Source organism: Galendromus occidentalis, unplaced genomic scaffold (genome assembly GCF_000255335.2).
Source record: "Galendromus occidentalis unplaced genomic scaffold, Mocc_1.1 scf7180000077438, whole genome shotgun sequence".
NCBI classification, from domain to species: domain Eukaryota; kingdom Metazoa; phylum Arthropoda; class Arachnida; order Mesostigmata; family Phytoseiidae; genus Galendromus; species Galendromus occidentalis.
In genome coordinates, this window is record NW_003805426.1 from 730,000 (window position 1) to 741,133 (window position 11,134).

Genomic DNA, 11,134 nt, shown 5'->3' on the forward strand with positions numbered 1-11,134 from the left:
ACGAGAGCTTCTGCCGAAACCCGAATATCTCATGGAGTTCCGAGATTTCATGTCCATCTTGGACTCTTGCTCCGTTATTATGCTGCTGAGCATTGTGTGTTTCGTGCTCGAGCTTTCCGTGTTCGGCATCAACCGGATGAAACGGGACGGAACGTCCGAAAATTCAATCACGATGAGAAATTCCGCGCAAGTCCATACGCTAAGCTGGCGTAAGCTCCTCGTGGTCCCATATCGCTCGAGGTTGTAAGCGGAAACGAATCGTGGAAGATTTGCATTTTGAGGATTTGGAGTCCTGCATCAAACTGGCATTTCTTCCTGCTGGGAACCCAATGCGATTTGGACGATTGACGCAATAAAGTGAAATAATAAATGTGAACGACCTTAAGATGACCTTCCAACAATGTATGCTGAACATTCAACATTAGAGCCGGAGCTCTGCCTCCGAGCAGTGTTGGTAGGTCTGGCCTCGATGTTGGTGAAAAGTTGGCGAAAATATTCATGATGTCCACCACCCGATATGTTCGAGGCTGCACAAGGCTGGAAGCTAACGCACCCTCTCTGTCACAAGGAAAGAACACCTCAACATTATTGGCTGACAATGAGCGAAAGTGTCCCTAATCCTATCGGAGTCGGATTCCCTCAGGCTGACTTCTTGATGAGGTCACGGGGAGCGAGCACATAAAGTGAGAAAGGTTTCCATCCCGAGAGAAAAGAGTTCCAAGCTGATTTATGTGTATTGAAACATCCGGATCGCACCGCCATTCGCCCTGGTTGCATGAAGTACTAACATGAATATCACTGAGGAAATAAGGTTTTATATAGGGAAAGTCCTCGAGCGTATGAGGCGGACGGCGTCGCGAGTTCTGTCGAGGGCCGGGATATATCGCTTGGGGAAATTATATCAGAGACGAGAGAATAGATTCCGACCAAGCACAGGAACCGACCATGAGGAATCCTACTGATTCACAAACCCCCTCAATGAGCATCGCCCGTGCCAAAAGCCGTATTTGAGCTCGAGGAGTGGAGCCCTCTCGAGTTTCGATCACGTTCTCCCGTTGGTTTTACAGGGGGACTGGACGATGCAGGCGTTGAAGGGTGGCGCTAACTTCGGGTAGGTATATACCCTCACCTGGAAGATATCGGACTCATTACTATAACGGACTCGTACCCTGACTGAGGAGCCTTAGTAGCGTAGAACTCCTGCGTTAAGTGTGGGAACGGCGCCGGCTTTAGCGTGGGTTCTCATTAATTGCCACGATTGGAAATCGGATTCTTACAGGACATGGTCGACGAGCCACGGTCATCAGTCGCATCTCGAACAATACTTCTGAGGATCCATTTCTGGAACATCCTGACGTGCATCCTTGGAAGAGTTCAGGTTTCAGATCCTGCGGGCAGGGTGAGTTTCCTAGAAACAGAGCGAATCATTCCACGACTGATCATGTCCATCGTAGGACGACATGCTGGGGTCAGCGTCGTTATAGATACCGGATCTCTCCCACGACAGGGACCAAAGAACGGAGAGGCCCCTCGAGCCACTCAGATCGACAAGAAAAAACCAGAAGTAAGGTGAGAAGCGGGTCAGCAAGGATCGAGCCCCGATAGTCAGAGGAAAATATTTCTTATAATAGTCTTGTCGCTCACCTTGCGTCGATTGGAGGCTGTGAACCGAAATCGAGCTTGTTGCATTGCAATAGACGGCGATGAACAGGATCGGGAGGCCTATCCTGGCGGAGAACATCCTCTTGATGGGAGTCTGATGATTCGAGCCAGAAGAAGCTCACGGGAAACGTCCGTTCTCTGAGCTGGGGATCCGTCGAGGCACAACGTGATATCGAAAAGAAGGAGGAACCGAGTCGGCTTCGGCTCGTCCACGGAGACTTTCCCTCTCATTTGAAGCGAGGCATCGAATAGAATGGAGTTTCTGTGCGACTAATCACACGACCGATTGGCGAGTTTCTGGTCGGTGACCAACCGGCGACGGACGATTCGAACATCCATAGAAGTCCTTGCCGATTTGATCAACCGATCAAAACATTCAAGACTGCTCGCTCGTTTACTGCTAGTACGTCTCTGGGAGACGTTCCATGAGGGCTTATTATGTAAGAGTTCTTTCGCTCGGCGTGACAATGATCGGCTCTGGAAAAACATCGACGATTCCCTCGCTCCTCATTTCGAATCGTTGTTCTCTCTCGTGATTTACGACATCTAGCCCGATCTTCTCCTTTGAGCCGTGTCCCTATCATCGAGAGAAGCATTTGAGGGGGAGCATGAGACTGGCGCACTCAAACAAGGGTCTCTCAATCGAATCTCTCTAAACGCACCCTCTCGATGACTTTCTGAACATATTTTGAGGAATCCTCCTCTGAGCGAGGAAAAGAATGACGCATACCAGCTACAACAGACTTTTATGCAATAAATACTACCAATCGTTCGACTTGTTTCAGGCGGTCAAGAAATATATTGAGCTTTCACGCATCAAACACTGATTCTATATCGCTTCCGCTACTGGAGATTCAGAAGTTCCCCCTCGACATGGATGTCATGCTTACGCTGCGATCGGCGTCTTCCCACTTGAACACTGTCCTTCCAGATTCAGCACTCGCGTTGTGCCTGCGACTCGACGAACTCCAACAAATGATCGGCAACAGTTTCCGGGAACTGTGTCATCACGTTGTGACCGCCGTCCTTGAAGTGTACGATCGGTACGAGGTTTTTATTTGAGGGCTGTGGATGATCAAGCTCTATAAAAGTCACGATGCTCCTCGGAACGATGCAGTTTTGAGCGGATGATCTAGATATGCGGCGCCGGAGGAGCACTCGTTGATGATTCGACAATACCTAATCCTTTTGTCGGAATGAGCGCTCACCTCATGCATCAATTTGACTTCAGCCTCCGATCTCCCGCTGTATGTGAAGTGATTTGCTTTGTCGGGGTTCCCCAGCTCTCTCGCGAAATCTTCACTCATCCCTGACGGCACCACAGAATCTCTCGAACTGTATATCGCCATTCGCGGAAAACCTAAGAACAACGTCGACGTCATTCATCGAATTGTGCACAGGGAAAGCCCAGCCCCCCGATGCAACTCCGGATCGATTATTATGGCTCCTTGAGAACCGGCTCATGCCGTTAGGACAGTGAAATCCATCCGATCAGTCCGCAACGGCTGGAGATCGCACTGACCTCGATCTCGCAAGTTCTGAATCCACTGCGACGCCTTGTCCGGATACCAGTATGTGGTCGCGTAAATTGCAGCAAATGATGTAACAGCTTCCGTGGCGGTAATTTTCTTCAGTCCTAGGTAAAGAATCACGAGCTCATAAAACGGGACGATGAGTTTTCTCAAGCCAGGTTTGTGGAGCATCCAAATCATCCTCGAGTGCAGCCATGCTGGTTGATGGACGCTGGAAAGAGAATGGAATACGAGGGAATTTTGAATGAGAGAATTTCACCTTCGCAAGTCATTCATGAAGACTTAATTAACAAATTCCGGGAATGACCATGTGATGTTTTGATGGTCAGCTGAACGAATGAAGGACGTACGGAAGCAACTTCGAGGTCGTTGAGCATAGCAGGGCCATCGAACGAATTCGAACCCGTCTCTGATTCAGGGCCATCAGTATCGCCGCATGAGTGCCTGAGAAATGGGGGTGCCGATTCACTCACGAGATGCATTCGAGACAGTGAGCGGAACGAGGCTTCCGAGATAATTGTTATCACGGAAGAAGCCTACCCGCCGAATGAGCGATGAGTAGATCGACCTCTGAGACCCCGAGCTTCTGCAGAAGTTCTTCGACCATTTCCACTTTTTCCTCCGCGCTGTGGAAATACTCTCCGGTCCGTAAGGTCAGAGTCACGTCTGGAAGGTCTCCTCGAACTAAGCAAGCACGAATCTCCGGCTAATCAATCATGCTGCTCACAATACGCACCCGGGAATGAGGGAACGATGAAATCCACGCCGCACTTATCGTGCATTGTTTCCCCGAGCGCGCGAAAATGTTCTGCGTTACCCGGACTCCCATGAATAGCCAAGATTCTAAGCTTCCCGGAGCTTTTCGGCGTTCGTAGGTAATCAAGATTTATCCGCAGCTCCGGGTTCGCAGGTTTCGGCAGATAGGGTTTCAGGTCATTCCAACTTTTGTAGAGAGCTCCACAGCACCGGATCTACGAAGTAGATATACATAATTCCCGAAAATATCTCGATCGGGTCACGCACCGGAACGAAACCAGGGGCACTGACCTTTGCACTGTCCCGAATCAGAGAAGAGAACTCTCGGAGATCAATCGCTAATTTGGGATTACCTCTAAGGAAATTGTGGATGAGCATAGCTCTCAAGACCTCCGTCGACAAGGATAGGAAGGGCGTGCTCGGTCTCTGAGATCGCACTGTCGGAATTTTGTGGCTGCCAAGGGCCCATCTATTAGACAGATGGTCTGGATTGTAAAGGAGCAGGGCCTACTCAACGACCTAATCTGCTTTAGGCATCAAGGAAGGCTAGGTTTATCATCTTCGAGATTTTATTTGGAGTCTCAGTCTTCGTAGACGTGCCAACCGCCTGTTCTGCTTCAGGACTTGTTGGGAGAATTTATGTTATTCCGAGTCGGAAACAGAAAAACGCTTATTCGTCGAGGCAGATTGTGGCCGTCATCCGGTGAGCCACCATGTAAGGGTTACAGTTGGACGACGGTCGACGGTCCTCGAAGTATCCGCAGCCTTTGTCACTGACGAGGCGAGGGATCCGAATCGCAGCGCTTCGACTCGCGACGCCCCAGCTGAAGTCTTTGACGTTGGGGCAGAACATCGCGGCATCGAGGCGTCGCAGGTTGTCCTTCCCTCCGTTGGGATCATAGGCCGCTAGATGCTCTGCGGTTTTCAGCGAAAGTTTCTTGATTGCTTCCATTATGTGGCTGGAAGACATTATATAAATAGCCTTGGTCACATTGGGGAATTTTATCGATTATCGCCCATGGAGACGCTTACGTCATTCCGCCTTCAGAGCGCATCTCTTCCGTGGAAACGTTCACGTGGCATCCGGTACCCGTCCACGGGCCATCAATGGGTCTCGGATCGAAGGTTACGAGCACGTCGAAGTCTTCAGAGCAGCGCCAGAGAACGTAGCGGGCGGCCAGCATGTGATCTCCGATCGAGACGCCCTCGCATGGACCGATTTGATACTCCCATTGAGATGGCGTGCCTTCCGAGTTCGTACCAGTGATTTCGATCCCGGCGTAGAGGCACGCCAAGTAATGGGCGTCTGAAAGGGCTCTCCCGCGAGCTCTGTCGATGCCGACGCCGCATATATAATAAGCGGTCTCTTGGAAAAGAATCAAAATTAGCACCGGGATCCCATAGCCCTGTCCGGAAATGATGGAATAGATCCCCGCGAGTTGAGTCTCTCAACTCCTCCTAGGCGATGGTATAAATAGAAGATCCGTCGACAGCTCAGTGCAGCCAGGGACAGCTGGAGATGGGCTTACCCGCAGGAATCTTCGGCTGACCGTACTTCGGCCATCTGTATGGATGACCGTCATGGTCCAGAATAGTGTATTCTTGCTCCATCCCGAACATTATCTTCTTGTCTGCGCATCGATCGATCGCCGCTTTACACGCAGCTCTCCCATTCGGTCCGAACGGTTTGCCGTTCCGGGAAGTATCGCACACCACTAGCTTGCTCCGACCTCTCAGGAATGGGTCCTTGAAGACTGCGACAGGAGTGAGCGTTGCGTCACTGTTCTCCAAATCATCGCCGACACCGAAAGTCCACAAAGGGTACTCTGCGGGGAAGCATCTGTATTAAAACCATTGTGATTAAGATCCGGAACTCGGGCTAGAGGCGTTCATTAATTGAATTCGACATAACTCGATATAGGTGCCGCCCCAGCAATAATCGAGCCCACGGTTTTGCAGTATCTTCGTGCTGCAGTTTCGCGCCGCAGGACCTCTCCAGCTGGAACCGCCCGTAACAAGGTTCAAGTGATGGCCCTCATCATCGATACCGAATCAGCAAGTTCTTGAAAGGCTCTAATCGAATCCTTGAGATAGAAAAACCACACATTATTTTCGAAGCCAGAGACATTTTGGCAACACTGATTCGAATTGGACCAGAAAGCTGAGGTGTCATCACGATGAAAATACAGGTTACACTCTGTCCCCAGTTCCCACTCGAGCTCAACAGGAATCGGTTCTCTCCGTCATATATGCACGCTTCGCTGAACGTTTTCTGGAGACACGATTTCGCCACACGGAGAAGTCCATCAATCATCCTCTCATTGACAAAATTATCTCTCGATTCACCATGAAGCTCTGGGTTCGTCCCTGTGGGGGCGAGAGCGAAGTCGAGGAATCTCCATTCTCGGATCGATCGGTTTAGGTTCTGTTAGCAGAATGAAAGTTAACCCGGCCCTCGGAGGGAGCCCTGGCGATCGGACAAGAAGCTTCAAACAGTAATTTTTTTTCAGGGTGACCGTCTGTTCTTGCAAACTGACGGGCACTCGTTCTAGGTCCGAGCGGCCGGAATACTCCGTAACAGTGACAGTGTGGGGATACCTGCGTACTCCGTTCCCCGAGAGGGGGGGCGCATGCTCTCACGCGAGCGCTTATCGTTCCCTGCTGACAGCGATCAAACAATGTCTCTTGAGTCATGCTTCGGGTTTTCTGAGTTCTCGAATGCGAATGGCCCAGTCGAGCCGAGTAAAAGCAGGATACTTTTGCTCCTCAGGAGGACGAGATTTCGCCCGCGGAGTCCACCAGTATTCTATTGCTTACCTTCAAGAGATTTCGGTTCGAAATCCAGCGTCCTGGCCTTCGCACACACATTGTTCATCAGATCCACGAAGATGTAGGTGGCAACTGTTTTCTTGCCGTCCGGGGCCAAGTCCAGATAGCGGTCGAAAGCCTGTTGGAGCCTCAAGTGATCCATGGCTGCCGAACAAAAGTTCTGTTCCACTAGCCGCTCCCGGATGATCACTTGGTCGCGATTCCGCTTAAGTGGCAAGAGAAGCAATTGAAAAATCAGCAGCCAGAAAAAGAACCTCTCTCAGCGAGGCGGCATGATCGTTTTGCTGTGAATAGGCGACCATGGCGCTACCCGAAATCACAACATGAGACCTTCTGAGTCCTGGCGGCAGCCCAACTCAGAATGCTCTCAACCATATTCGCCTGCTCTGGTAGGACTCTTCGAATTCTTACCTTCATGCATGAATTTCGGCATAACCAACCGAAGTGGAGGCATCTCCCAAGTTTGACGTGAAGCCTCGGGCCAAGTATTCCGGTCGCAGGTTCCAGGAAAGGCTCATCCGCTCTAGCTCGCCGAATAGCCGTTCAGAAAAAAGGGAGATTCCGACAGAGAAACCCGAAGCCGGGAGCGGTGATCCAGCCCATTTAGCACGGAGAGCTTAGAGGAGGCACCGATTCTCGGCAACATTCTTCAAAGTCCTTCCGGCTGCGGCCAAACGAACCTCGACTGACAGGGCTTCTTCAAACGAAGCCGACGGTCCCCGGGCTGTCCGCGGTACCATTGCCCTGTCTCCTCGAGCCCAGTTGAAAAAATTCGGGGCTGCTTCACAAAGTCGGCGTAAGGTTCAAGTAGGATAAACAAGTCGTCGATAAATTCTGCCTATAATTCGATACATCCGCCCTTCGGACGAGTGAACCCAGTTGTATCAAGCGCCGCACAGTGGGCCAAATGGCCAAATTAGGTGGAAAAAATTATTTTACACTTCGAATCCGATGCTGCTTGTCTAATTCGATGTTCTCACGCTCGAGATACACGAATTTTGCGCTCCGCTCATCACAAACCCCGCGTATCACGGAACCGGAGCTCGTGAAACGAAATCATGCGAATGGAAAACTCCCTCTCTCCCCCTTGACAAACTTCTCATATGATCTAGCTCTCGTGTTCGATGCCTTGGGTCGGAGCTCGGAATTTCTCACAGGGGAAGCCAGGAGCTGGTCTGGCGCCTTTTCGAGAAAGAGACAACAAGACACTAATGTCTGTCTCTTTTTCTATCACAACGATGAGATGCTTGCCCGGATTCATTGACGCAAAAGTATCAACGAAACAAACAAACGAGTTCATCGCGGCCTCGACGGCATTTCTTGTGCTTCTTGCGGAGCTTCGAAATAATGCGAGTGACTTCATGCCTCAAATCTCGTCGGTTGATCAAATGGCACTCTTCCACACTGTCCACGCATTGCGATAAAATCCATCGTGTAGGTGAATCTGGACCGTTTCCATCCTGACACTGACGCCAAACATCGGAAAAATTGAATCCGCGGCACAGAAATCTCGATTCCTGAAAACAGCAAGTTAGTCTCGAAGGTCTTACGATCCCCCTGTTTGGGGCGCTAGAACTCGAGAAGCGCTACGAAGCGCGGTCTCTCAACAACTTTCTGGGAAGTTAGAGCCGGAACTTTGAAAAAAAAATATTTCAGCGAGGGGTCACGGGGGGCATGTCTTGTATTGAATAATCTACTTCCTCCTGATTCTATGGAAATTAGGTCTCGAAGAAACACTCTATTTAAGACCATAAAAACCGATCGTCCGCTCTCAAATCGTCTTGAATGCGGACTCAAGAAGTACTTCAACTCACGGCGTGTTCCTTTTTCCATTCCGATATCTGTGTCGATGCTCTTTCGAAGCCACAAAACACAAATGAGAAGAATAACGGAAACAAGCTCCTTTGGATTCGTACGAATCATCGACTTTGGCTGTCTCTCCACTTCATTCTGATCGAAGCGGAGTCGGAAAGGATTGTTGCCCGCGTCTTCCCATGTCCCGACGAGATTCCGACGCTATGTGGGGTATCAAATTTCGAGCTTTTTGTCCGCCTAATTCGGCCATTTGGCCCACTGTGCGCCGGACCTACGGGTGGCGCACTTGTTCCTAGTCGTATACCGTATCGGATATAAATAGGATCGAGCATGCGGTCTCAACGTCGGCGTCGCGACGCAAATGTTGTCTACAGCTGCTGAATAAAGGCGCATGCATTCCTCATCTCAAGGGCCTTTCTTGGGCCTTTCGAGATGGAATTGCCGAAGAAATGCGATGGGTTCACATGCTTGAATATACATTTATTATAATCCTCCAAAATCCTCCGTCGGATTCGTCAGTCTGATATTTTCCTTCGCGATTCAATTGGTACATCGAGACTGAACCCTCATCATTGTAAGTTATCTAGGATTGTGTCTCATTTTCCTAACGATGCTAGGACATCTAGGGGTAAGAGAATTAGAGCCTTTCGAAAATAATAATCATGGCATCATCGCAAGGGGGAACGATGCTTCGCACCCTCACCGCTCCGGATTTAGGTCGAGCTCGTTCTCCGAAGGGAAAGATCGCTCGGGTGTCTTGAGAAAAATGGTTGACGTAGTTTTCCGCACATCCCTGGACAACACGAACGTACTCTCTGCTTCGCTCGAGCTATCTTCAAATCCGTTGCGGGATGGAGAAGTGGCGGAACGAGGATATGGCCTCGGAAAGAACTGATGGACGAAAAATTTGGACAAATCGGCAGGACACTGCGTTTCGCATCGGCAGAAAATCCATTGACGACAGTGATTGATTGCAGATGGATGAGATACAAGCGGAACCTCTGATCGAAGTTAATCGGCTATCCTACATGCTCATGCCATCTAAGGAGCCTAATCTCGAAAGCTAGTCATCGCACGGCATCAGCAAAGACCATGGATGGTCTGCACGGTCTATCAGACCTCCTCTTTCGAACATCTGTCATCTATGATACGGAGTTGAGGCGGAAAGATTTTCGAGTGAGGGACATAATTGATATCTCCCTGGGTGCCTTCTCTTGCTCAACTCGGGGCCACTGCGCTTGACATCGGTCGTGTCTCGGAAATCGGCTCCAAAGCCCCGCGGGTACCCCGTCAAGCTCGCAGGCGAAGAGACACCCGGTACCCTTCGCGACCGTGTCTGCCTCACGTGCACATTGTATATATCTCTATATAGACTATGATAACAAAATATAGAGGTTTTGATTTCCATATTTTCACTGTCGGCGAGTCACGGGAAAAGCTCACGGCTAACGACCATCGGCATCACCTCGTGCATAACGCCCGGTGCAGTAATCGTACCGATCTCGCAGCGCGCCACTCATTCACGGATATTCGAGTTCAATGATCATCGTATTTATTTCGTCTTTATCGGTTTCAGCTATTCAATAATATTTCATCGATTACATTCACTAGTCGTTTACACATGTTGTCTCTTCACAAAGCAACCGCACCAAATTCGTTTTGTATATATTCATATGTATATATATATATTCATCCATATATATAATATCTTTCATTCTGGTTCGTATATATATATTCATAGTTTTCGATTGTGTATATATATATTTATAGAGTTATTTTTAGAATTATCTCATGTAGTAACTTGATGCTTCGTAGTTCCGTTGTCGCAATACATGTATCAGTTCCGGGTGATCCTCCACTCAGCATCTCTGCAGCATCGATCATCGTTGAAAGCCTATGTTTCCGGTATGGAAAATGAGGATATCGATGGTAAGGCTGATATTGTCCCACCGAAAGCCGGATACCTGGTCCGAACACCGAGGTCATAACAACAGAGGTTGATTAAAACATGACATGTTCAAGTCGGAACCGCTGGATATATAGCGATTGATGATCTCGGCAAGCGGTGAGTGTGATACTGATATCGCCTCTATCGATCCGACTTGGAATACTTCACCGTTCCCGCGAGTCGTCATGAGCTTAAAGTATGTTCTCGTCTCCGTTCCATTGGCTTATCTCCTTCTAACCGGCTTCCTGATTGCCCTGAGTAGCGCAACATCACTGTTATAATCGTAGAGTCCTTTCTGATCATTCACTATGAGAAGGACAGTAAGGGAGGGCACCGTGGCTGCAATCCATTCGCATCAGGATTGCGGAAAATCAGAATGAATACATCTCGGACTCGGATCGTCTAAAGACATAAATACGTTCACTTCTTGAAGGTTCTGTTTTTTTTCGAAGGTTTTCTCATCTTTTATCCCTCAGGAATCACTTCAAAATCTCAAAGTTGAGGAAACTTGCAGAGAAAAATAAATACTCCGGAGATTTCGCGGATTCGGAAGGCGAGCGTTCCTTATCTGTATCTTTCCTGGATATTCACT

General features: G+C 49.3%; 2 protein-coding genes across 2 annotated transcripts; both read right to left on the minus strand.

Annotated features, from left to right (window-relative positions):
- Positions 1-2,595: 2,595 nt before the first annotated feature.
- LOC108864223 (uncharacterized) lies at positions 2,596-3,801 on the minus strand. The gene is made up of 5 exons (XM_018639430.1): positions 3,735-3,801; positions 3,545-3,638; positions 3,185-3,405; positions 2,871-3,022; positions 2,596-2,727 (listed from the first exon to the last, which is right to left on the minus strand). Exons 1-5 carry the CDS (start codon positions 3,799-3,801, stop codon positions 2,596-2,598), a joined length of 666 nt encoding a protein of 221 aa, XP_018494946.1.
- Positions 3,802-4,500: 699 nt separating this feature from the next.
- On the minus strand, positions 4,501-6,940 carry LOC100901446 (glutamine synthetase). The gene is made up of 4 exons (XM_003743039.2): positions 6,768-6,940; positions 5,480-5,776; positions 4,983-5,316; positions 4,501-4,909 (listed from the first exon to the last, which is right to left on the minus strand). The coding sequence occupies exons 1-4, from the start codon at positions 6,919-6,921 to the stop codon at positions 4,621-4,623; spliced, it is 1,074 nt and encodes a 357-aa protein (XP_003743087.1). The 5' UTR covers positions 6,922-6,940; the 3' UTR covers positions 4,501-4,620.
- Between the last annotated feature and the right edge of the window lie 4,194 nt (positions 6,941-11,134).

Bases quoted from the DNA above. Each gene is read 5' to 3' on its own strand.
- LOC100901446 (XM_003743039.2), bottom strand. From the start codon at position 6,921: ATGGATCACTTGAGGCTCCAACAGGCTTTCGACCGCTATCTGGACTTG. The intron at 5,317-5,479 runs GTAAGCCCATCT...TTCTTTTCCAAG, and splicing joins TCAGCCGAAGATTCCTGCGG to AGACCGCTTATTATATATGC. The intron at 4,910-4,982 runs GTAAGCGTCTCC...AATGTCTTCCAG, and splicing joins CGCTCTGAAGGCGGAATGAC to CCACATAATGGAAGCAATCA.
- LOC108864223 (XM_018639430.1), bottom strand. From the start codon at position 3,801: ATGGTCGAAGAACTTCTGCAGAAGCTCGGGGTCTCAGAGGTCGATCTA. The intron at 3,406-3,544 runs GTACGTCCTTCA...TTCTCTTTCCAG, and splicing joins ACGACCTCGAAGTTGCTTCC to CGTCCATCAACCAGCATGGC. The intron at 2,728-2,870 runs GTGAGCGCTCAT...GATCATCCACAG, and splicing joins AAGTCAAATTGATGCATGAG to CCCTCAAATAAAAACCTCGT.